Raw genomic sequence first — 21,960 nt, forward strand, 5'->3', positions numbered from 1 at the left:
TACAGGATTTCTATATTTACTGATCAATAGGTTTGCATCAACCAGAATTTCTTTATTGTTCCAAATGACAGTATCGTACATAGAGGCCTTTGAGGAAGGCAAGGGTTTTGTAAATTGTATAAAAGCAAGCACAGTAGCATGTGTAGCATTATTATTGTAAAGAGGAGGTGGTGACGAATAATTAGCAAGAACACTCAGAGGAACAGATTTATTCATTTCTTTCTCCAAGGCAAGCCAAGTAGAAAAATGTAAAGGATCAGCATTATTTAATCAACTAGTTTATTTTGTTTGGGCCATTTTAAAATTCCAGTGGCTATTCTAGGTGGCTTGGAGGGGCGTTTTCAATATGACATCTAGATCCAAGTTTAGAAGTTTTGGGGAAAAATGTTCAAAGATCTATTAGAGAAAATGACTATTTTCAAACCAGAAAAATGTCTTGTCTTTTTTCCCCTCCAAAATTACCATTTCCTAGATGTGTTTGCCCTCAGTGCATCTGTCTTTTTGAACCATTTTTGAAAAGAACTCCAAATGAAAAATGCACAAAAAACCAACCATTGGGATGTAGGAGGGGGCCAGTATTCTTAGCAGTCTGGCCACACAGACATCTCAGCACAGCAGGGGGACACCTAAGAGGGCACTGCAATGAACTTCATATAAAATAGTGGTTTTCACTAATTTTCAACAAGGGCTGTTTTGTGTCCAAAAGGGATGAAGGAGAGCTGACAAACATGCTCCTACTTTGGGCCATGACACCAGTAACGCTTCTCGATATTTATTCCTACCAGAACACCTGGCCTTGATCACATATGCTATACACAAACCCTATGCCATAAACTAGGCTCCTTTTACAAAGCCACGCTAGGGCCTTAACGCTCGGAATAGTGCGCACCAAATTGCCCTGCGTGCTAGCTGCTACCGCCTCCTTTTGAGTAGGCGGTAGATTTTCAGCTGGTGCATGTGTTAAAAACGCTAGCGCACCTTTGTAAAAGGAGCCCTAAAAGTCCTAGTATACACAAATGAAACCCTAAGATGCCATGCATATACAGTACAATGCCAGAGAAATTGAAACAAATGCATTTCTTCCTGGACATTGCAAAATATAGACAGCAGATGTAAATTCTCAAAACTGACATTTCAATCACTAAATTAAATATAAAATCATTTTTCCTACTTTTATTGTCTGGTGATTTTATTTTTCTAATTGCTCTTAACTCTGTTTCCAGGGCCTTCTTATACATTTGTTGTTTTTCTCTTCATCCATCTTTGGCATTAACTCTTAATATTCAATTTTCTTCAAATTTTCTGCTTCCTTATCTACTTTTCCATGTCATTTTTTCCCTTCCCATCTATCCATGTGCACCATCCCTCTTTCTGCCCTTCCCCTCCATCCATGTGTACCATTTCCTTCTTCTCCCCTATTCCCATTTTTTCTTATACAGCATTTTTTCCATATCTCTTCCTTTCCCTATCCTTCCTATCCCTGTGCAGCATCTCCTCCCTTTCTCTCCATCCCTGTGCAGCATCTCTTCCCTCTCTCTCCCCTTCTTCTCCATTCTGTGCAGCATCTCCTCCCTCCCTCTCCCCTCTGGTGGTCTGACATATTTCGCCTCTCCTTCCCACAATCTGGCATCTCTCTCCCCTCCTTCCCTTCCCTCCTTTCCTTTTGTGGTTTGGCATCTTTCTGTCCTTCTCTTCCCCTTCTCCCCTACCATAGTCTGGAAACTCTCCTCCTTCACTTCCCTGGTGTGTCTTCTCTCTCTCCTTCCCTCCACCCTCTTGTGGTCTGGTATCTTTCTCATCTCTTCTCCTTCCTTTTCCCTTCCTGCCTGCTTTTGGAAGAAGAGGTTGAACTGTGTGATTGTCTTTCTAGTAGAGCAGGAGTGCCCATACTTTTTTGGCTTGCGAGCAACTTTTAAAATGACCAAGTCAAAATGATCTACCAACAATAAAAATTAAAAAAACACACAGCACACTGTACACAGAGAAAATGTTAATTATCATTTATATTCAGGGGGGGTTTCAAAAAGGTCAAGACAGATGACTTTAAAATATGCAATGTCACCTCAGTAACAACTATACAAAAATAAACAAATATACCCCCTTTTACTAAACTGCGATAGCGTTTCTTAGCACAGAGTGCTGCGCTGAATGCCCCACGCTGCTCCCGATGCTAATAGGAACTCCATGAACGTTGGGAGCTGCATGGGGCATTCAGCGCAGCTCCCTGCGCTAAAAAACATTATTGCGGTTTAGTAAAAGGGGGCCATAGTGCAAAATATAGACAGCAGATATAAATTCTCAAAACAGACACATTTTAATCACTAAATTGAAAATAAAATAATTTTACCTGCCTTTGCTGTCTGGTGATTTAATGAGTCTCTGGTTGCACTTCCTTCCAATATATATATAAGGAAAAAAAATAAAATATATATATATATTTCTTTCTTTCTTTCTCTCTCTCCGCCAGACCTCATTCTATTCCCCAACCAACATATCTCTTTCCATGAGTCCAACTTTTTCTTTCTTTCCCTCTCTCTCTCCCTGCCCTCCCAACTTTTTCTCTCTCCCTGCCCCCACCGTCCACTGCCGCTGATGCCAATTTCTCCCTGCTTCCCTGCCGCCGATGCCAACACAGCAACAGGGCCATGCCCACAAGCCTTCCCCCGCCATCAATTCTGATGTCGTAGAGGAATTACTGGCCAGCCAGGCAGTGATTGGCTGGCCTGGAACTTCCTCTCCGACATCAGAATTGAGGTCAGGTGGAAGGTTTGTGGGCCAGCCGTTGTGACCGGGCCCTGTTGCTGTGTCGGTGGCGGGAGGCTCCGCATTTGACTCGCGTTGCCTTAGCGATTGACGGTTTGGGCACTCCTGTAGTAAAGTATTAAGAAGTAAGTTAAAATGACCTTTTTAAGATTATAGGAATCAGAATTATGGATAATGGAGTGATAGCTACAAGCATTAAAAAAAATCCAGAGGATTATCACAGTTTGATCCATAAATATTTATAAATGCCAAATTCTCATTATTTACTGAGACAGTGATATAAGCCCATCTGCCTTCTAATTCAGAGAGACTAGATTTTATAACTAAAGATAATGATGTTTTAAAGAAAATGGCAGTACCTGAAAAGCATTACCCAATGTATATTTGGGATGCTTTAAAAGATAAGTAAACCTGGGATTTAGGTGGGTTTCTTGTATGAACAGTATGGGCTCCTTTTATAATAGTGTGCTAGCCGCTACCGCCTCCTTTTAAGCAGGCGGTGATTTTTTGCCTAGTGCATGCTAATCTTGTGTGTGCGCTAAAAACGCTAGCACGCCTTTGTAAAAGGAGCCCTGTATCTGGAGAGATTGAGTTGACATAGGACCATAATTTTTGCCATTTGAATGGGTTGTTTAAGTCCTTAACATTTATAGAAAGAATGTGAAAATTATAAGGCAATAGAGCATTTAAGAACATAAGAAGTGCCTCTGCTGGGTCAGACCAGAGGTCCATCGTGCCCAGCAGTCCGCTCATGCGGCGGCCCAACAGGTCCAGGACCTGAGTAGTAGTCCTCTATCTATACCCTTCTATCCCCTTTTCCTTCAGAAAATTGTCCAATCCCTTCTTGAGCCCTAATACCGTACATTTGAGGTAATCTATGTAAATATGTAATCACAGCTCAACATTAAACTAAGATAAACATATTTATTTAGTTATTTATTTATTAAAACATTTATATACTGCATACAACTATGCGGTTTCCATATCACATACATAAAATCTTGTTTCCCTATGATTATCACATATGACATAGACATGTCTAAACAACATCATTAATCATCCCTGTTATAAACAGGGATAGAGCGCAAATTCAATCAATTCTGAAATAAAAGCAAGCTTAAAATCATACATTGCTGTCAAAAAAATTCTAAAAGGCAATTATCAACTGAAAGATACCTTAGCATAAGAAGGCATTGGCAAATAATTGAGTTTTCAGCATTTTCTTAAAATTCATCCTCCCCATACAAAACTGCAGGATACCAAGCAAGGCATTCCATAGTTCTACGCCAGCCACAGATATCACTGATGCTCCGATCCTAGCATGCATAGTCGACATTCTACCTTCCAAACTTAATTTCATCCCATTTACATCTCTAAGCTCTCTTCTATGTGCCTTCATGTGACAGAATCAAGAAAAGTAGATCCACCTCTTAATCAACATTAACCCTCCCTTTTATAAAGTAACAGTAGCAGCCGCCACGCGGCAAATGCTCCAATGCCCATTAACTCCCTATGGGCATCAGAGCAATTACTGCGGCAGCAGCTGCTATCGTGGCTTTGTAAAAGGAGCCCTAAAATATGTCATAATATCAGAACTACTCTGTAAAAACATTATATAACATTGAAAATACCTGACTTCTAGAAATATATTAATGTAACTATAGAAAGAGAAGGAGTTTCATCCAACACTGAATAGCCTTGTTGTTCCAGATATTCATGCAAAGCTTCAGGATCTTCAAATGATTTAGTGACCTTGTAAAAGGTAATCCTCATGGTAGCTGGGAAGAAGAGGCTCTATTTGGCCCTGATGTGTTTCAAAAATGTGCACATAGCCAGAAATATTTTTCTTCTCCGAACAGTGTTTTTGTGAAGATTGGTGACAATTAAAATGGTCTACCCCTCAAATTTTAGTGGAGCTTTGGATTTTGCTGTCTAAAATATTAGTTGTGCCTGCTGATATCGAAGGCATTTAGCAACTGAATAATGAAAGAAGTTCTGTGTGCTCATTCCAGCTCTAATGGTGGAAACTTAGCTGGAGAAAATGTGGGACCCAAGAAGTTACAAAGGAAATTATATTAGCACCTTCTGATTTTTCTGGAAGACAGATGTCTTAATATTGCTTCGAAATCTGTTCTTTAGATTCTCAAGATCTTTTTTGAGTAACTGAATCTTTCTGGAAAAGCGTGGCAGCTGTTGCAACTGAGAATTATGGGCTGCAAGGATCAATGCTGTATGCTCAATATGCAATGCCTGAGTTGAAAGCTGCTGCTTGATATATAAAACATCTTTCTGAAATTCAGATAAAGAATTGACACTTTCTTTAATCAGGTTTTTTCACCTGTATAATCTCTTGAAAGAGCATAGAAAGTGAAATTTCTTCTTTTGGCTCCAATTGGATTTTGCATAGAGTTGGGGGGAGGGGGATGTTTCAAACATGGTTCTCTTAACTCCTTGCTGATGAGAGGCATTTTCTTGCTAGCAATATTTATGAGAGACCACTCTGAAATGAATGATTTTTCTTGAAGTTCCGAAAAAATAATAAGATAAATTAAGACATGGACGGACGGAGCTATCATTCTATGCTGCCATCTTGTCTCCCAATGCTGCCATCTTGTCTTCCTCCAGCAAAGTGTTTCCTAACATGTATGCTAGTAAATCCCATCACAACAAACTTTATCATATTCTTGTAAAACAGAGGGAATGACGGAATCAAATATAGGAGCTTTACAAGCAAGTGGGAGTTATGAGTTAAAAGCAATCTCAAAAAGTGGACTTTTAGCCTAAATTTGAATACTACTAGAGACAGAACTTGACATATGGACTCAGGCAGTCTGTTTTAGGTGTAAGGTGCAGCAAGAGAGAAGGGACGAAGCCTGGAATTAGCAATAGAGGAGAAGGGTACAGATAGGAGAGACTTTTCTGATGAACTTAATGTAAAGTGTTGATTCATAGAAACAGAAACTCTTTTCCTCTTTTGAATTCAAACATTCCTTGAACAGACCTGCCAAGTTTCCTGCTTTTGCGGGTCTTCTCCCACCGAGCAACCGCAGTCTCCTGCTGAGTAGCCATCCCGTCCCGCAGCAGCAGGAAACGTCTTCATAAAACACAATCTCCTGCTGCAGCTGATGTTTTAATAAGGTGTTTCCTTTTGCTGTGGGATGGGTGGGCCACTTCTTTTGCCAGGGACATAGCAATGGGCGGGCTGGGGGGTGGACTCTATATATCCTGCTTAGTGGGTTGGCCTCCCTGGGTAGCTCTGCTTGAAGAGTGTCTTTGTTTCCAAGTACAGAAAATGTGCTGTGGTATTCATTGTGTTAATTGTAGTTCTTAATTCTAGTTCAGCCAACAAGTGTCTGCTGAAAGTGGCTGCATATGCTGCACAACTTGAACAGTATCAGAAGGCTACTGAAATCTATGAACAGGTTAGTACATGCCCTTATCTACCTTCATGTGCAACTTTTTTTCTTAGTTGCTTAATCTTTACAACTGAAAGGAAAGGCAGAGAGAACTCTGGTTGTACCCAGAATGGACTCCCTCCCCCAATCTCTTCTCCAATCTCTAGCATGCTACAGGAGTCAGTAGATGAGCTGTGCATCAGCCCATATCCATGGGCTCTGTTTCCTTCTCCTGTTCCCTTCTCATGCATAGGCTTTCTACTACATCAGAAATTTGTCAGAAGTCTGTGACTTCCATTGCAGCTTGTAGCACTGCTGCTGCCATCTCTCTTCTTTGGATAAATTGAGAAGGGGGAATTGATATCAGCTGGGAGGAAGTGACTAGAGGGAAAGTGGAGGTTGGAGAAGGAGAAGGGTTTCTTTTCCACAACTGTGACAAACGATGCATCTAGGCAAAGAAGTTACTGTTTGTTCTTGATAAGAGTCTCTCAGCATATTACAGTAGTCACCATGGTAATGAAATGCTAAGTTTCTGAGGTTGATTGCTACTTACGAGACATGAGATTGAATCCAGTTAGAATATCTTTCTAGATATGCTGGCTTGCTTATATACTGCAGTGTTCAGTTTTTTGAGCCTAATATTCTGGTAATTTATTTTCTCACACAGCATTCAGAGGAAGGATTCTCATTTCGGTTCTTGGGACACACACATACCCACAATGCCAGTTTTAAGCAGGGGTGACCCCACTAAACTGAATCAGCTTTGCAACTGGTGGCTGACCAAAAGATAAAGCTTCTTTTTCCTTTCCATCTCTATTGAACTATAATCTCCAAATGATTCAAATTCAAGAGATCCCACAGGCAGTTCGCTCATTTGACAGTACCATATAATCAGTCTTTCATCTTGATCTCTTGCCACAATTAGTATTAAATACTATTGTTTTCCACAACCGATTATCAGAAAGAGAAATATACAAGACAACATATATTTTATAGAAACATGATGGCAGATAAAGGCCAAATGGCCCATCCAGTCTGCCCATCCGCAGTAACCACCATTTCTTCCTCTCTTTAAGAGATCCCATGTGCCTATCCCAAGCTTTCTTGAAATCAGACACACTTTGTCTCCACCACCTCTACCGGGAGACTGTTCCATGCATCTACCACCCTTTCTGTAAAAAAAGTATGTTCTTAGATTTCTCTTGAGCCTCTCACCTCTTAACTTCATCCTATGCCCTCTCATTCCAGAGCTTCATTTTAAATGAAAGAGACTTGTGCGCATTTATGCCACGTAGGTATTTAAATGTCTCTATCATATCTCCCCTCTCCCGCCTTTCCTCCAAAGTATACAGATTGAGATCTTATCTGTCCCCATTCGTCTTATGACGAAGTCCGTGCACCATTCTGGACCGACTCCATCCTTTTTATATCTTTTTGAAGGTGCGGCCTCCAGAATTGTACACAATATTCTAAATGAAGTCTTACCAGAGTATTATACAGTGGCATCAATACCTCCTTTTTCTTACTGGCCGTACCTCTCCCTATGCACCTTAGCATCCTTCTAGCTTTCACCATCACCTTTTCAACCTGTTTGGCCACCTTAAGATCATCACATACAATTATACCCAAGTCCCGCTCTTCTGTCGTGCACATAAGTTCTTCACCTCCTAAACTGTACCGTTCCCTTGGGCTTTGCAGCTCAAATGCATGACCTTGCATTTCTTAGCATTAAATTTTAGCTGCTTTATTTCAGACCTTTCTTCAAGCTTTGCCAGGTCTTTCTTCATGTTATTCACACCATCCTGGATGTCTATTCTGTTGCAGATTTGGGTATCATCCACAAAGAGGCAAATCTTACCTGACAGCCCTGCAGCAATATCGTTTATAAAAATGTTAAAAAGAACAAGCCCAAGAACAGAACCTTGAGGCACACCACTGGTTACATCCCTTTCCTCAGCTCAATCGCCATTGATCAATACCCTCTGTCACCTTCCACCTAACCATTTGTTGACCCAGCCTGTCACTTTGGGACCCATCCAGAGGGCACTCCATTTATTTATTAGATGTCTGGTTCCATAGGGGGGGGGGGGGGACTCAATATTGCATTATGGCAAGTCACCAAAGTATGAATAGTCTGAAGGAAAAAATTGAAATCCTACTGTGACTAGTTTATACAGGTAAATTCTAGAAACCAGGTGTTCATATTTACATGTGTATAACACTTATAAATGTTTAGAGTATTGGCATATATTCTGCCTAAGTGCTATTCTACAAATAACTGCTTAACTTACATAGTGTGTACAGTACTCCCCCGATATTCGAGGGGGTTGCGTTCCAGAAACACCCGCGAATCTTGAAAAACCGCAAATATGGTTTTTCATGGGGGAGACTGGAGAGGGCAGCGGGAGAGCAGCCGGAGCGCTGGCGAGTGCAGGAAATCACTTACGGTATGCTCCAACTGCCTCTTCCTGCACTAAGTCGGGCCTTATCCAGTCAGGAGCTGCATGTCAAAGCAGCTCCTGATTGGATAAGGCCTGACTTAATGCAGGAAAAGGCAGTCGGAGCATACCGCGAGTGATTTCCTGCACTCGCTGGCGCTCTGGCTGCTCTCTCCTGCTGCCCTCTCCTTGTCGGCAGTTCACGGTTGGAAAATACCATGAATGACTGGGACTGCGAACCGCCGACTGTGAACGACCGGGGGAACACTGTATCTGTAAGGAGTGGGGAGGCACACCATAGGGGCGAAGCATGGGCAGAATATAGGATCTCCCTCTTATGTACATAGGTTACAGAATACTGTATGTTATTCATGTCCCTGCCGCATTAAGGCTTCATCTCTATAGTCAGTGTAAGTGAGGCCATCTACATGTTAGATAGGCTCATACCGTGTTATTCTACAGTTGTATTCTATAACAGAACCTAGGTACCTAGGTTCAATTATAGAACAGACTCCTACCAAATGGCCTCAGGGTGCCTGAATGGAAGGCCCCCCCCAGTTCTACAATTGTCTTCTGAGTGAGTGTTTGGAGCAGTGTATTAAAGCTTGTTATGCGATAACAGCCTCCTTTATCCCTTCATCAGTTTATGTCATCATGTAATACTATGATTCAGGCTCAACACTACGACTACTTATCATTTCTTTAGCATTGCTAGGTGTTCGCATGTACATTAAACATGTAAGAGATAGCACTAGAGCTCATCATTCAAGTTTCAAGTTTTATTAGTGCTTGATAAATCGCTTATTAAATATCTAAGCGATGTACAATTCAAGTAAAATAGCAATACAAATACACTGACTTTAAATAAAAAAACATACTGGGTTAACATACATGAGCCGTGAGAGTTAGGGGGGAAAGTTACAATATGTTTGTAGAAGAAAATAAACATTAAAGGTAAAAATAACTCAAGGAAGGGGAAGGAAAAAAGAAAGAAAGAAGAAAAAAAAATAATTTTTAAATCTGAGAGTCATATATTAAAAGCATCCTTGAAAAAATAAGTTTTTAAAACTCTTTTAAAAGAAATGAGGTCCTTTATGTCTCTAATGTACTGGGGCATAGAGTTCCATAAGGTGGGGGCAATAATTGAAAACATATCTACTACATTCCTACTTAAAACATATTTTGACCCATCTCAGCAAATATAGGGTTAGCATCTTCATTTAAAGTACTACCTACTCTTGCACCCTGAGCTTTGAAAATCATCTATGTTTGGCTGGTTGTATCCTACTTGTGATACGAAGAAAGATTATCTACCAGTTAACAGAAGGTTTTACTTGGAGAGCAAGATAAATCAGCCACACAAACCCTCCCACCTCGCCGTACAGTTGGGCTTGCCTGTGCTTTGGAATAGACTAAGGGAGAGGAACGAGGACCACTCACACATACCCAGAGAGTTTATCCAGACTTTCCTGAGCTTTGGGAGAGCAGGCCCAACCTGCTGCTGGGTTGTCACCCATGTGTGGCTGATTTATCCGGCTGTTCACATAGAACCTCCGATGCAGGTAAGTAAGCTTACTTTTCATTTGAACAAAGCTATTCTTGTTGAAGAAATATTAATAAGTGACCACACTATTGTGACAGATCCATTAAAAAAATGTTTTTTGATAGTCTCTCCAATGATAAGCTGATGTCTCTTTCTAGATTGGAACAAGTACCATGGACAATCCTTTGCTTAAGTATAGCGCAAAAGAATACTTTTTCAAAGCAGCCCTCTGCCATTTTATTGTTGATGAACTGAATGCTAAGGTTAGTAGTTTTTGCGGTGTCTTTCCTAGTAAAACATTGTTTTTCTTTTAATACTGTAATTGTTTCTACTGCTGTTTAAATTGACAGTGACTTGGAGGTTTTGTTAAGAAATCATTCTAAAAACATTTTCTTTAGTATTTTTAGTAAACATACAAAGGGTCATTGACTAATGTAGTACGTGTTGCCAAAGGGCCCATTTAATCCTTTGTGTCTTCTGGCAGATAGTGTGTGCTGACTGTTACTAAATGACCCCCATAATATCTAGTCTATATGTATGGCAGAACAAACATCAGTAGATAAGGAACACACTTTGGCCATCATGTCTATTTTTTTTTTTTTGTATATCTCTTTATTTAAGATCTATAGCAAAATTCATAAATTCAATACGTCCACAATTACATAAGAACATAAGAATAGGCTTACCAGTGGTCCATCTAGCCTAGTATCCCATTTTCACAGAGGCCAATCCAAGTCACAAGTACCTGGCAAAAACCCAAGTAATGGAGATGAAACTACTTAACAGAACCTTTAACTTATTACCTGTGATTGTTATGCTTTCATATGCACATATCTATCTGTAAACATCTGCTAAGCATTTGTCATCTTTATCAAATCCCCTTACAAATAAGTTATCTCCTCCATCCCAGTCACATTAAGCATCGTGTCTGTTGCATGTGCACATTGCATTGCTTTGACAATTTAATAAGCCACATCTTTGCAGTGCTATACAAATGGCATGACTTGTACGGTCTGTGTCTGTGCATGGCCGTTTGGAGAAGGATGGGCAGGGGAGGGCTTCAATGGCTGGGAGGGTGTAGATGGGCTGGAGTAAGTCTTAACAGAGATTTCGGCAGTTGGAACCCAAGCACAGTACCGGGTAAAGCTTTGGATTCTCGCCCAGAAATAGCTAAGAAGAAAAAAAAAAAAAAAAAAAATTTAAATTGAATCAGGTTGGGCAGACTGGATGGACCATTCGGGTCTTTATCTGCCGTCATCTACTATGTTACTATGTTACATGAATGAATAGTGAAAGTGTTGGAAATGACTAATTTTACCTTTTTTGTCTTCTCACGGTGCTTCATTGTGGATGTGGTGATCTAAATTTTTTCTATGTATTATGCTATTTTCTTTGACCCTGGAGTGCTTATTTTCGATCAGAAAGAATCTCTTTTCTTTGAAATATGTCATTCAAACCAAGGTCTCCTTGGAGACTTGAGCAGCATGTTTCAATTTACTCAGGGAGAAAACTTCTCGAAATCCAAACAGCTTTTTCAGAACTGTTATATTAAAAGTACACTTATCTTGAACAGAGCTGTCCTTGGCCTCGAAGGCCCCATCTGCTCCGCCTGCTAAGGCCTCATCCTCGGGTAAGTCTCCTCATCCTCCTTCAGGTTCCATACCAAAGAAGCCTTCCACGGAGTCCCTGGCATCCCAGGCAGTGAGTGTAGTCCTGCCAGCCTCTACGAGACCTCCCCACAAGCGTGCCTCCAAGATAAGGGAATACTCATCCTCGAGGTCGCCCTCGTTGGAGTGAACTGCTGCACCTGCCCAACCAGATCCATTGGTCTCGGTGCCAATGTTTGAGGACATGCTTAAGGCAATTCTGACTACGCAAATCTCCTCTGTTCTGGCCCAGCTTGCCCCGGCCTCGACCCTGCTCCCTGCGAACCAGCCTGAGCACCCCATCAAGGCTCCCCGGGACAAACACTGCTGGTCTCGCCGGTTGTCCTCGAGTGACTCTTCACCTGTTCCTTCGAGGCATGTGTCGCCAGCTACCTGACCTCGATCGAAGCACCATTCAAAACGTGCCTCATCTTCGAAGCATTTGTCTGCCAAGAAGCCCAGAGATTCCCTCCCTCGGCGGGGTAGGTCTCCGGTGCCTCGGGTCTCAAGGTTCAACGAGGCCTCTGTGCACCATGGATTGGAAGCCCGGCCTCGACTGTCTTCCATACCTCCTCAGTCTCCTAGTCGAGGCCACTCGAGGTCGAGGACTCCCTCCTCACAGCCACGCCAAAGGTTCTCTTCCTCCCTGGACTCTCCGAGGCTTACCCCGCAGTTTTCCGTTCCTCAGACTCCGGGGTCTTCTCCCTCCAGGCAGCTTAAGCGTAAGCATTCTTCGACGCCTCCAATGTCTCTTAGCAGAGCTTCCTCGGCATCCATGCTTTTGGACACAGATGTGCCGGCGTAGTATTCGAGGGAGGCTTCCCCCTCTTTTTCTGCTGCCCCGAGGTCCAGATTCTCGATGACTCCTGAAGAGCACTCCTCTTCCAAGGCTTCCTCCTTCACCAGGTTCGTTGTTGAAATGGGTAGGGCTCTTCAGCTGGATCTCCAATCTGAATCCAAATATACCCAGGAGTATCTGGTAGAGATGGAGCTTACGAATCCACCCAGGGAATCTCTGCACCTTCCGCTGAACCCAGTCTTGAAGCAGACTTTCTTCCAGAATTTGAGACTCCGTATGCCATCCCTGCCATACCGTCCAAGATGGAGTCCCGCAATCGGACAGTCCTGTGCAAAGGGTTTGAGAAGGCTCAGTTCTCCCACCAGTCTTTGGTTGTGGAGTCTTCTTTAAAGAAGTCTAACCCATCCAAGGTTTACGCTGCTGTCCCCCCAGGCAGGGAGGGGTGTACCATGGACAAGTTTAGCCGTTGTCTATACCAGAACTCGATGATGACGAACAGGGTCCTCAATTACAATTTCAATTTCACGTCCTATCTCAAACACTGCATTTAAACCATGCCGTCTTTCCAGGATGATTTGGCTGCCCACCGCCGATCGGAGTTCTGCCTGCTTCAGGATACTCTATCGCAAATTTGCCTATTTATGTTCCAGGCCACCTATGATGCTTTTGAATTGTCATCAAAGGTCATGGCCTTTGCTATCGCTATGCGTCGCTTGGCGTGGTGCACATAGTAGACATAGATCCCAATCTACAGGACTGTCTGGCGAATCTCCCTTGCTTGGGAAACGAGCTTTTCGATGACTCGAGGCGGCTACCAAACGCCTCTCTGAGCATGAGAGGTCCTTCGCTTCCCTGGTACGGCCGAAGGCAAAGGCTTCTCCTCCTAAGTCCTACAAATTGCCTCCTCGGTGCTACCCTCAGAAATCTACGCCGCCGTTCTCCCACCCGCCACCCAGACATCAGCAGCAGCAGAGGGCCCCCCAAAAGCGGACCCTGGCATCGCAGTGGAGGCAGGATCGAGACCCCCGTCTCTCAACACATTACAGTGACTCCTTTGTTGAGACAATCTCTCCGCTGGTGGATGCTCTCTTCCAGTCTTTCCAAAGGTTTTCTGTTTCACGCGCCCCCTCCGCAGAAGGTCTTCATAATGGACTCTTCCGTGTACGGTCTTCATACCCAAGGCCATTGGTCCAGCACCGATCGTCGCTGTCACATCAATCTGCTAGAATTTCAGGCCATTTTCAATGCCCTGAAAGTCTTTCGTCATCTGCTTCGAGACCATGTGGTCATGGTTCGGACGGACAAACAGGTGGCCATGTATTATGTCAACAAACAGGGAGGAATGGGATCCCAGTCTCTTTGCCAGGAATCTCTCAGGATTTGGGATTGGGCAATCCATCACAACATCTTTCTCAGAGCAATCTACACCCAAGGCCAGCAGAACTGTCTGGCAGACAAATTGAGCCACCTTTTACAGCCTCACGAATGGACACTCAATTCCTCAACTCTGCGTCAGGTGTTTGCTCCCTGGGGGACTCCGCAGATAGATCTGTTTACGTGCCCCCTCAACCACAAGTTGCCTCGTTTCTGCTCCAGGATTTTTCTCCGCACCAACTCGAGGCGGATGCTTTCCTTCTGTATTGGCGAACCTCTTTCTATATGCGTTCCCTCCATTCCCTCTGATTCTGAAGACTCTCATCAGGCTCAAGTCAGTCCACGCCACCATGATTCTGATAGCTCCTTGGTGGCCCAGGCAATCGTGGTTCTCCCTTCTGCTTCGACTCAGTGCCAGGGAGCCTCTACTTTTACTTAGCTCGGGGATGATTTTCTACCTGGCCCTCAAGAAGTAATACCCCGAGCTAAGTGTTATATATGTTTATAAATACTCTAAGCAAGAGGCCCGAATAGTGATATAAGAATATATCTATAAGTTAATTGAGTAAATGGCAAACGGTAGAACATGCCTGATCTTTTCTCAAGAACACGGTGAGCGAGGTGCAAAATCTGTATGTCCCCAGATTCAGAAAGGAGTGCAAAAAGAGTCGAACAAAAATCCGGCGTGGATAACTAAAATAGTGAAGGAAGGGATAGGCAATAAGAAAAATTCATTCAGGAAATGGAAAAAGGACAAAACTGAGGGGAACTGGAAAGAGCACAGGAAGTATCAAAAAGAATGTCACCGAGTGGTTCGAAAAGCCAAAAGAGAGTATGAAGAGAGGCTAGCCAGGGAAGCACGAAATTTCAAAACGTTCTTTAGATATGTTAAAGGGAAGCAACCGGCTAGGGAGGAGGTGGGACCGCTGGATGATGGAGACAGGAAGGGAGTGGTGAAGGAGGAGAAAGAAGTGGCAGAAAGACTTAACGTGTTCTTTTCGTCTGGATTTAGAAATGAAGACACATCCAACATACCGGAACCCGAGCAAATCTTCAATGGAGATCAAGCAGAAAAATTAACATCCATGGAAGTGAGCCTTGAAGACGTACACAGGCAGCTAGAAAAATTAAAAACTGACAAATCCACGGGTCCGGACGGAATCCATCCAAGGGTTCTGAAGGAATTAAAGGAGGAGATAGCGGAACTACTGCAGCAAATTTGCAATCTATCCCTGAAAACAGGCATAATCCCGGAGGACTGGCAGATAGCCAACGTTACGCCCATTTTTAAAAAGGGATCAAGAGGTGACCTGGGAAACTACAGACCGGTGAGTCTGACCTCGGTTCCAGAGAAAAAGGCGGAAGCACTGATAAAAGAAAACATTGATGAACATTTTGAAAGAAACGAACTTCTGATAACCAGCCAACATGGTTTCTGCAAGGGGAGATTGTGTCTAACGAACTTATTGCACTTCTTTGAAGGAATTAACAAATGGATGGACAAAGGAGACCCCATAGACACCATATATCTAGATTTCCAAAAAGCGTTTGACAAGGTGCCCCATGAACACCTACTCCGGAAACTGAAGAACCGTGGGGTGGAAGGAGACGTACATAGATGGATCAGAAACTGGTTGGCGGGTAGGAAACAGAGGGTAGGAGTGAAGGGCCACTACTCGGACTGGAAGAGGGTCACGAGTGGGATCCCGCAGGGCTTGGTGCTCGGGCCGCAGCTATTTAATATATTCATAAATGATCTAGAAACAGGGACGAAGTGCGAAATAATAAAATTTGCAGATGACACCAAACTATTTAGTGGAGCTTGGACTAAAGAGGACTGCGAAGAATTGCAAAGGGACTTGAACAAACTAGGAAAATGGGCGACGAGATGGCAGATGAAGTTCAACATTGAGAAATGTAAAATATTACATGTGGGAAACAGAAACCCGAGGTACAACTATACGATGGGAGGGATGTTATTAAATGAGTACCCAAGAAAGGGACTTGGGAGTATTGGTGGACATGACAATGAAGCCGACGGCACAGTGCGCAGCGGCCGCTAAGAAGGCAAACAGAATGCTAGGCATAATCAAGAAGGGTATTACAACCAGAACGAAAGAAGTTATCCTGCCATTGTATGGGGCGCTGGTGCGTCGGCATCTGGAGTACTGCGTCCAATATTGGTCGCCGTACCTTAAGAAGGACATGGCATTACTCGAGAGGGTTCAGAGGAGAGTGACGCATCTGATAAAGGGGATGGAAAACCTTTCATACGCTGAGAGATTGGAGAAACTGGGTCTCTTTTCCCTGGAGAAGAGGAGATTTAGAGAGGATATGATAGAGACTTATAAGATCATGAAGGGCATAGAGAGAGTAGAGAGGGACAGATTCTTCAAACTTTCGAATAATAAAAGAACAAGAAGGCATTCAGAAAAGTTGAAAGGGGACAGATTCAAAACGAATGCTAGGAAGTTCTTCTTTACCCAACTTGTGGTGGACATCTGGAATGCGCTTCCAGAGAGTGTAATAGGGCAGAGTACGGTACTGGGGTTCAAGAAAGGATTGGACAATTTCCTGCTGGAAAAGGGGATAGAGGAGTATAGATAGAGGATTACTGCACAGGTCCTGGACCTGTTGGGCCACTGCTTGAGCAGACTGCTGGGCACGATGGACCTCCGGTCTGACCCAGCAGAAGCATTGCTTATGTTCTTATAAAGTTAAAAATATAAAAAATCAAAACTCAAAAAGAGACAATTTGGATCGATGATAGCCCGCACACAGGTTATTAGCCTAGACTGGTTTTAATGGCGAATAACTGCAGGCACTTGAGATCCTTAGTCTCTACTAGAGTTTTCTTCTGAGATATGCTTGTTTCAGCGTTTGCCGATGATTAGGTGGTTTTTTTGAGAATATTATAATGCCTTTGTTTCATTCTATGGTGCAACTGCACCTTGATTGTTGTGTACGATTTTGGTCACTGCATCTCAAAAAAAGATATAGCAGAATTAGAAAAGATACAGAGAACATAAGAATTGCCGCTGCTGGGTAACAAAAGTGATAAAGAGGCTATGAGGTTAAGGCTATGAGGAAAGGCTAAAGAGGTTAAGGTTCTTCAGCTTGGAGAAGAAACAGCTAAGAGGAGATATGATAGAGGTTTATAAATTGATGCAGTGTGTCGCAAACATTTTACGGTACGGCACACTGATCTCGCAGCCGCAGCTGGAGGACACCTGGAAATTCGCAGATGTCGATGTGATGACAACATGCGCATGCATGAAGTCAATACGTCGATGTCCGCGCATGCACGGATGTCCTCTAGCTGTGGCCATGAGCCTCCTATTACCACCAGTGGGGAGTGCTGCAGAAGGAGAGGTGAGGAGAAGGAGCAGAGGTGCCAGCAAGGAGGAGAGGAGAGACGCCGGCTGACTGACTAAAGCACATGCCTCTCACAGTGAGAGGCACTTCCTGTAAGCAGTCATCCGGCGCCAGCACCTCTCCTCCTTGCCAGCATCTCGCAGCACACCATGGCACACAGTTTGCGATACGCTGAAATGATAAGTGGCATGGAAAGAGTAGACCTAAATCATTTGTTTAATCTTTTTTTCTAAAAATACAAGGACTAGGGGGCTCACAGTGAAACTACTAAGAAGTAAATCTGGGGTTCTTACCAGGTACTTTGTGACCTGGATTGACCAATGTTGGACACAGGATACTGGACTTAATGGAACTTCACCCTGTCCTAGTGTGGCAGTGATTATGTTCTTATGTTTTTAAGTTCTCCGAATCCAGGGAGAATCCTGTCTCCACTCCACTCCTCCTGAATCATTTTGGCTTTTCCATAGTAATGAGCTGCTTTTTATGCATTTGCATGTTTGTATCTTATTACTATGTAACCCATGGCGACCTACTTATTAGTTTAGTTTAGTTTAGTTGATAGACTGCAAATACAGTGGTACCTCGGTTTACGAGTGCACCGGTTTGCGAGTGTTTTGCAAGACGAGCAAAACATTTGCAAAATCGGTGCCTCGGAAACCGAGCATGGCTCGATTTACGAGCACCCCCCCCCCCCGCGATCTGGCACCCTCCCCCCGCAATCCGCCCCCCCCCCCCGACGCGATACAGCACCTCCCCGACGCGATTGGGCACCCCCGCGCCACTTCTTACCCTCATCTGGGCACCGGCACCGGCATGTCCTGTGCTTGGTGCCAGTGCCCGAAGATCGGCCTCCTCTTCTGCTGGGCCTTGAGCATCTGAGCATGCTCAAGGCCTGTGAGTTCAGGTTCAGATGCTCAAGGCCCAGCAGAAGAGGCGGGGGGGGGTGCCCAATCGTGTTGGGGGATGCCAGATTGTGGCGGGGAGGTGCCCAATCGCGGCGGGGGGGGGGGAGGGTGCCGGATCATGGTGGGGGATGCCGAATCGCGGTGGGTGCCGGATCGCAGGGGGGCCTTCGGGGGGAGCAATGCCGGTTCTCGTGGGGGGAGGGGAATGCATCAGAGTGAGTTTCCATTATTTCCTATGGGGAAACTCGCTTTGATAAACGAGCATTTTGGATTATGAGCATGCTCCTGGAACGGATTATGCTCGTAATCCAAGGTACCACTGTATAAACAAAATAAAATCAATGCGGTTTACAATTTTAGAAAAGGGAATCAACTAAAATCAAACATTCGATGAACTAGACTAACAGGTACATATCACTGCAGCTAGCAAGATAAGCTGTGTTAGAGCCTTTTAAGTCATGTTAATGCGGTTTGATAACTCTCTCCTCCCCCAGCGCTTTATTAGGAAAATCTTTGAGCAATCAGGGCTATAGTGGAATTTGAAAAATAAATCTAAAGAGTAGTGTCAATGTTTCAATGTTTCAGCTTGCTGTTCAAAAGTATGAAGAAATGTTCCCAGCTTTCTCAGATTCCAGAGAATGCAAGCTATTGAAGGTTAGTAGAATTTGCTTGAAAGAGATTTGTAATGTATTTGAAACTTTATAAATCCATTTTCTTAAATTCAAATCTCATTATAATATATTATGTAAGCGTTTTAATTTGATCCATTAATTTGGAAATGAAGGTTAAGTGAATGAATCTGAATTTGGATCAACCTGAATTTGTAACTAAGCAAAGTATCCAGTACAGCCTTTCATTTAATACTAACAGGAAACTCCAGAGTTGCTGTGCATCGAATGTATTTGCAAACTAAAAATCAAATATAAACATACTGAAAGTTACAGAAAAATGTATCATGTGAAGGACCCTATGGGTTGCAATGCTTAGGATGGGCACTTTGCCTCTGACTTAAAGGATATTTTCTATAAAGAAGGCACTCATAATTACATGTCATTCCTTAGAACACCAGCATATACTCGTATGTGTACAAGCATATGTCAATATGCTGCTTAAGCACTATTCCTTATCTATGTACATATCTGTGATAATAGGGCAGCATCTGGGTGGAGAATCAACAGGGCACACATTTACACATGTAACTTATAGAACACTTTGATATGTACATGTACTTCCAAAAACAAAGGATGAGCATTTAAACCAGCTCCATGGCTGACGTAACTGTTTATATCTAAATTATAGGCACATGTATACTTGGTTGTATTAGTATTTCATAAAGGAAAGTAGGCACCTATTATCTTTTATAAAATAGATGCCTTGTTATAGAAATATCTATTTATCCCTGTACAACCTAACATTGATTTTTTTGTTTATTTATTTTTTAGGGAATACTTAATATTGAGGGTTATTCACCAACTAATACTGTCAATCTGTGTTACTTGCTACAAAGTTCATTGCATAAAATGAGCCTTGTAACCAATAGTGCACTTTAATTGTATTTGTTCTTACTGTTAGTAAATGATCCCATATTCTTATCAATAGTTGAAGTTAAAGGCTGTCTTAGGGCTCCTTTTGCAAAGCCGCGCTAGCGATTTTAACACACGCACCGAATTAGCATGCGCACTAGCCGGAAATCTACCGCCTGCTCCAAAGGAGGCGGTAGTGGCTAGCGCATGCGGCAATTTAGCACGTGCTATTCCGCGCGTTAAGGTCTTAGCGCGGCTTTGTAAAAGGAGCCCTTACTGCAGGGCTGCCCAAGTCCGGTCCTTGAGATCTACTGGCAGGCCAGGTTTTCTGGATATCCACAATGTACATGCATGAGAGAGATTTACATACCAAGAAGGCAGTGCAGGCAAATCTCTCTCATGCATATTCACTGTGGATATCCAGAAAACCTGGCCTGCCAGTAGATCTCGAGGACTGGACTTGTGCAGCCCTGCCTTAGTGTATAGGGGTGACGGGGTGAGGTTGGTTTCCTCAAGCTTTTTTACTCATCCCCTTCCCCCAGGCTATGAATGCTGCCTCCACAACATGACTGGTTGACCCCAGAGTAGAAGACCTGAGTTTTGAATTGAGATCAGGTCACTGTGCCAGCCCAAATACTTTTTGTTTAAAACCCATTTTAGCTTTATATTCTTACTTGTACTTTTTAAATATTTGATTTTTAATAGAAGTTGCTGGAAGCACATGAAGAACAGAACAGTGAAGCATACACAGAAGCTGTAAGTAGCCTAAATTGTATTTATACATCTGCTTTACACATTTGTGCTTTGTAAACACTAATTATAAATAAGTCAGTTTTCAAAACCATTTACTTAAGTAACTTTCTATGCATGCTTTCTAAAATATAATCTCATATCAGAGTCTTTCTCTGCAGGCGTCACCAAAGTCCCCATCAAGTTCAAAGTATTACAGACAGATTTCCCAACAGCTTTTAAGAATGATCTGGTTTTTTTCGCTTTGATAAATAAATCTCATAATTGGGGGGGGGGGGGGGGGCAGGGGGAAGAAGGTAAAAGCAGATTCTGGAAAATCTAAAACTACTTCTCATTGCAGCATTTCTCTACTTGACCCAGGAACTCCTTTTTCCATCATTTTAACAATATACCAAGCCTTCAAATTTTAATGGAAAAAGTGACAATGTTAAGATGCAGATGGAAATATAATATTCTTAACCTATGAAACGGAAAAATTAAACATACAGGCAAAACTGATAATACTGTTTACATAGCTTGACAACACAAGCCCACATCAGGGTCCAATAGCCATAAATAGGAAGAAAAGAAATATGAAATACTTATAAAAAGGAAATCTGGCACTATCACAGATAGAAGAGATGAAAACCTTTTTAAGTTACCCCATTATTGCAATGTGAAAGAAACACATATGTAAAACTTTGAGCCACCAAAAAAGAGGAAAGATGAGAAGGATTCAAAAAAACATTTAGGGACGGATTCTCAAATTTCACCGGTAAAATCCAACAGGCCACTGTCACAGCTGTAAATATAACAGTTTCAAAAAGACCAATCATTCTAGAAGAACTGCGCAGGCAAATGAGATTTGCAGAGGTACATGGAGGGTCGCCAAATTTACATGAGATGAGCCGCTGGTGATAATGATCGGCACGTTCGCAGAATAGTCCACGGAAAGAGGCATAAATGTGCATATGTGCTGGAAAAAAGCTACGCCATAGGCATGCATCTCATGGTCATGCCTTATTGGAGCACAATATATGCACACATAATAGACGCACCTTATATTCAGCTGTTGTGCCAATCATAGGCATGCCAGTGCTGTTGGGTGGAAGGGAAAGGAAGAGAGGGGAGGTGCAAGTGTTGGCTTTCAACAAGCGTGCATAAGACACGCCTTTAGAACACGCGCCCAAGATGCATGATTTTGAGGTTTGTTTGTTTTTTCCTGAAACTATTATACAACTATGCTACTATGCTGTTTTTTTTTATTTTTTAAATTTTTTTATCATGAGCCACAGCCAGAAACACATGCCTGAGACGCACTTTTCACAATACTGCCACCTCCGGACCAGCTGGTAATTTTTGGTCATCAAAAGCCAGCGCTGCGCTTATAGAGTCACCCAGCAATGATGGAGAATTGCCCAGAGTGCTCATTTAAATATTAATGAGTCCATTTTACTACCATTGTAATAT

At 42.8% G+C, this 21,960-nt stretch overlaps 1 protein-coding gene across 1 annotated transcript in view; it reads left to right on the forward strand.

The window, feature by feature from the left end:
• Positions 1–21,960, forward strand: part of NAPB (NSF attachment protein beta) — a 69,348-nt gene that overhangs the window by 40,220 nt on the left and 7,168 nt on the right. The window contains exons 7-10 of the mRNA XM_033939838.1: positions 6,101–6,185; positions 10,298–10,402; positions 18,824–18,892; positions 20,467–20,517. Of these exons, the coding sequence (XP_033795729.1) occupies positions 6,101–6,185; positions 10,298–10,402; positions 18,824–18,892; positions 20,467–20,517 (310 nt within the window). The remainder of the gene's footprint in view (positions 1–6,100; positions 6,186–10,297; positions 10,403–18,823; positions 18,893–20,466; positions 20,518–21,960) is intronic.

This window comes from Geotrypetes seraphini, chromosome 3, assembly GCF_902459505.1.
Source record: "Geotrypetes seraphini chromosome 3, aGeoSer1.1, whole genome shotgun sequence".
In the NCBI taxonomy this organism is placed as follows: domain Eukaryota; kingdom Metazoa; phylum Chordata; class Amphibia; order Gymnophiona; family Dermophiidae; genus Geotrypetes; species Geotrypetes seraphini.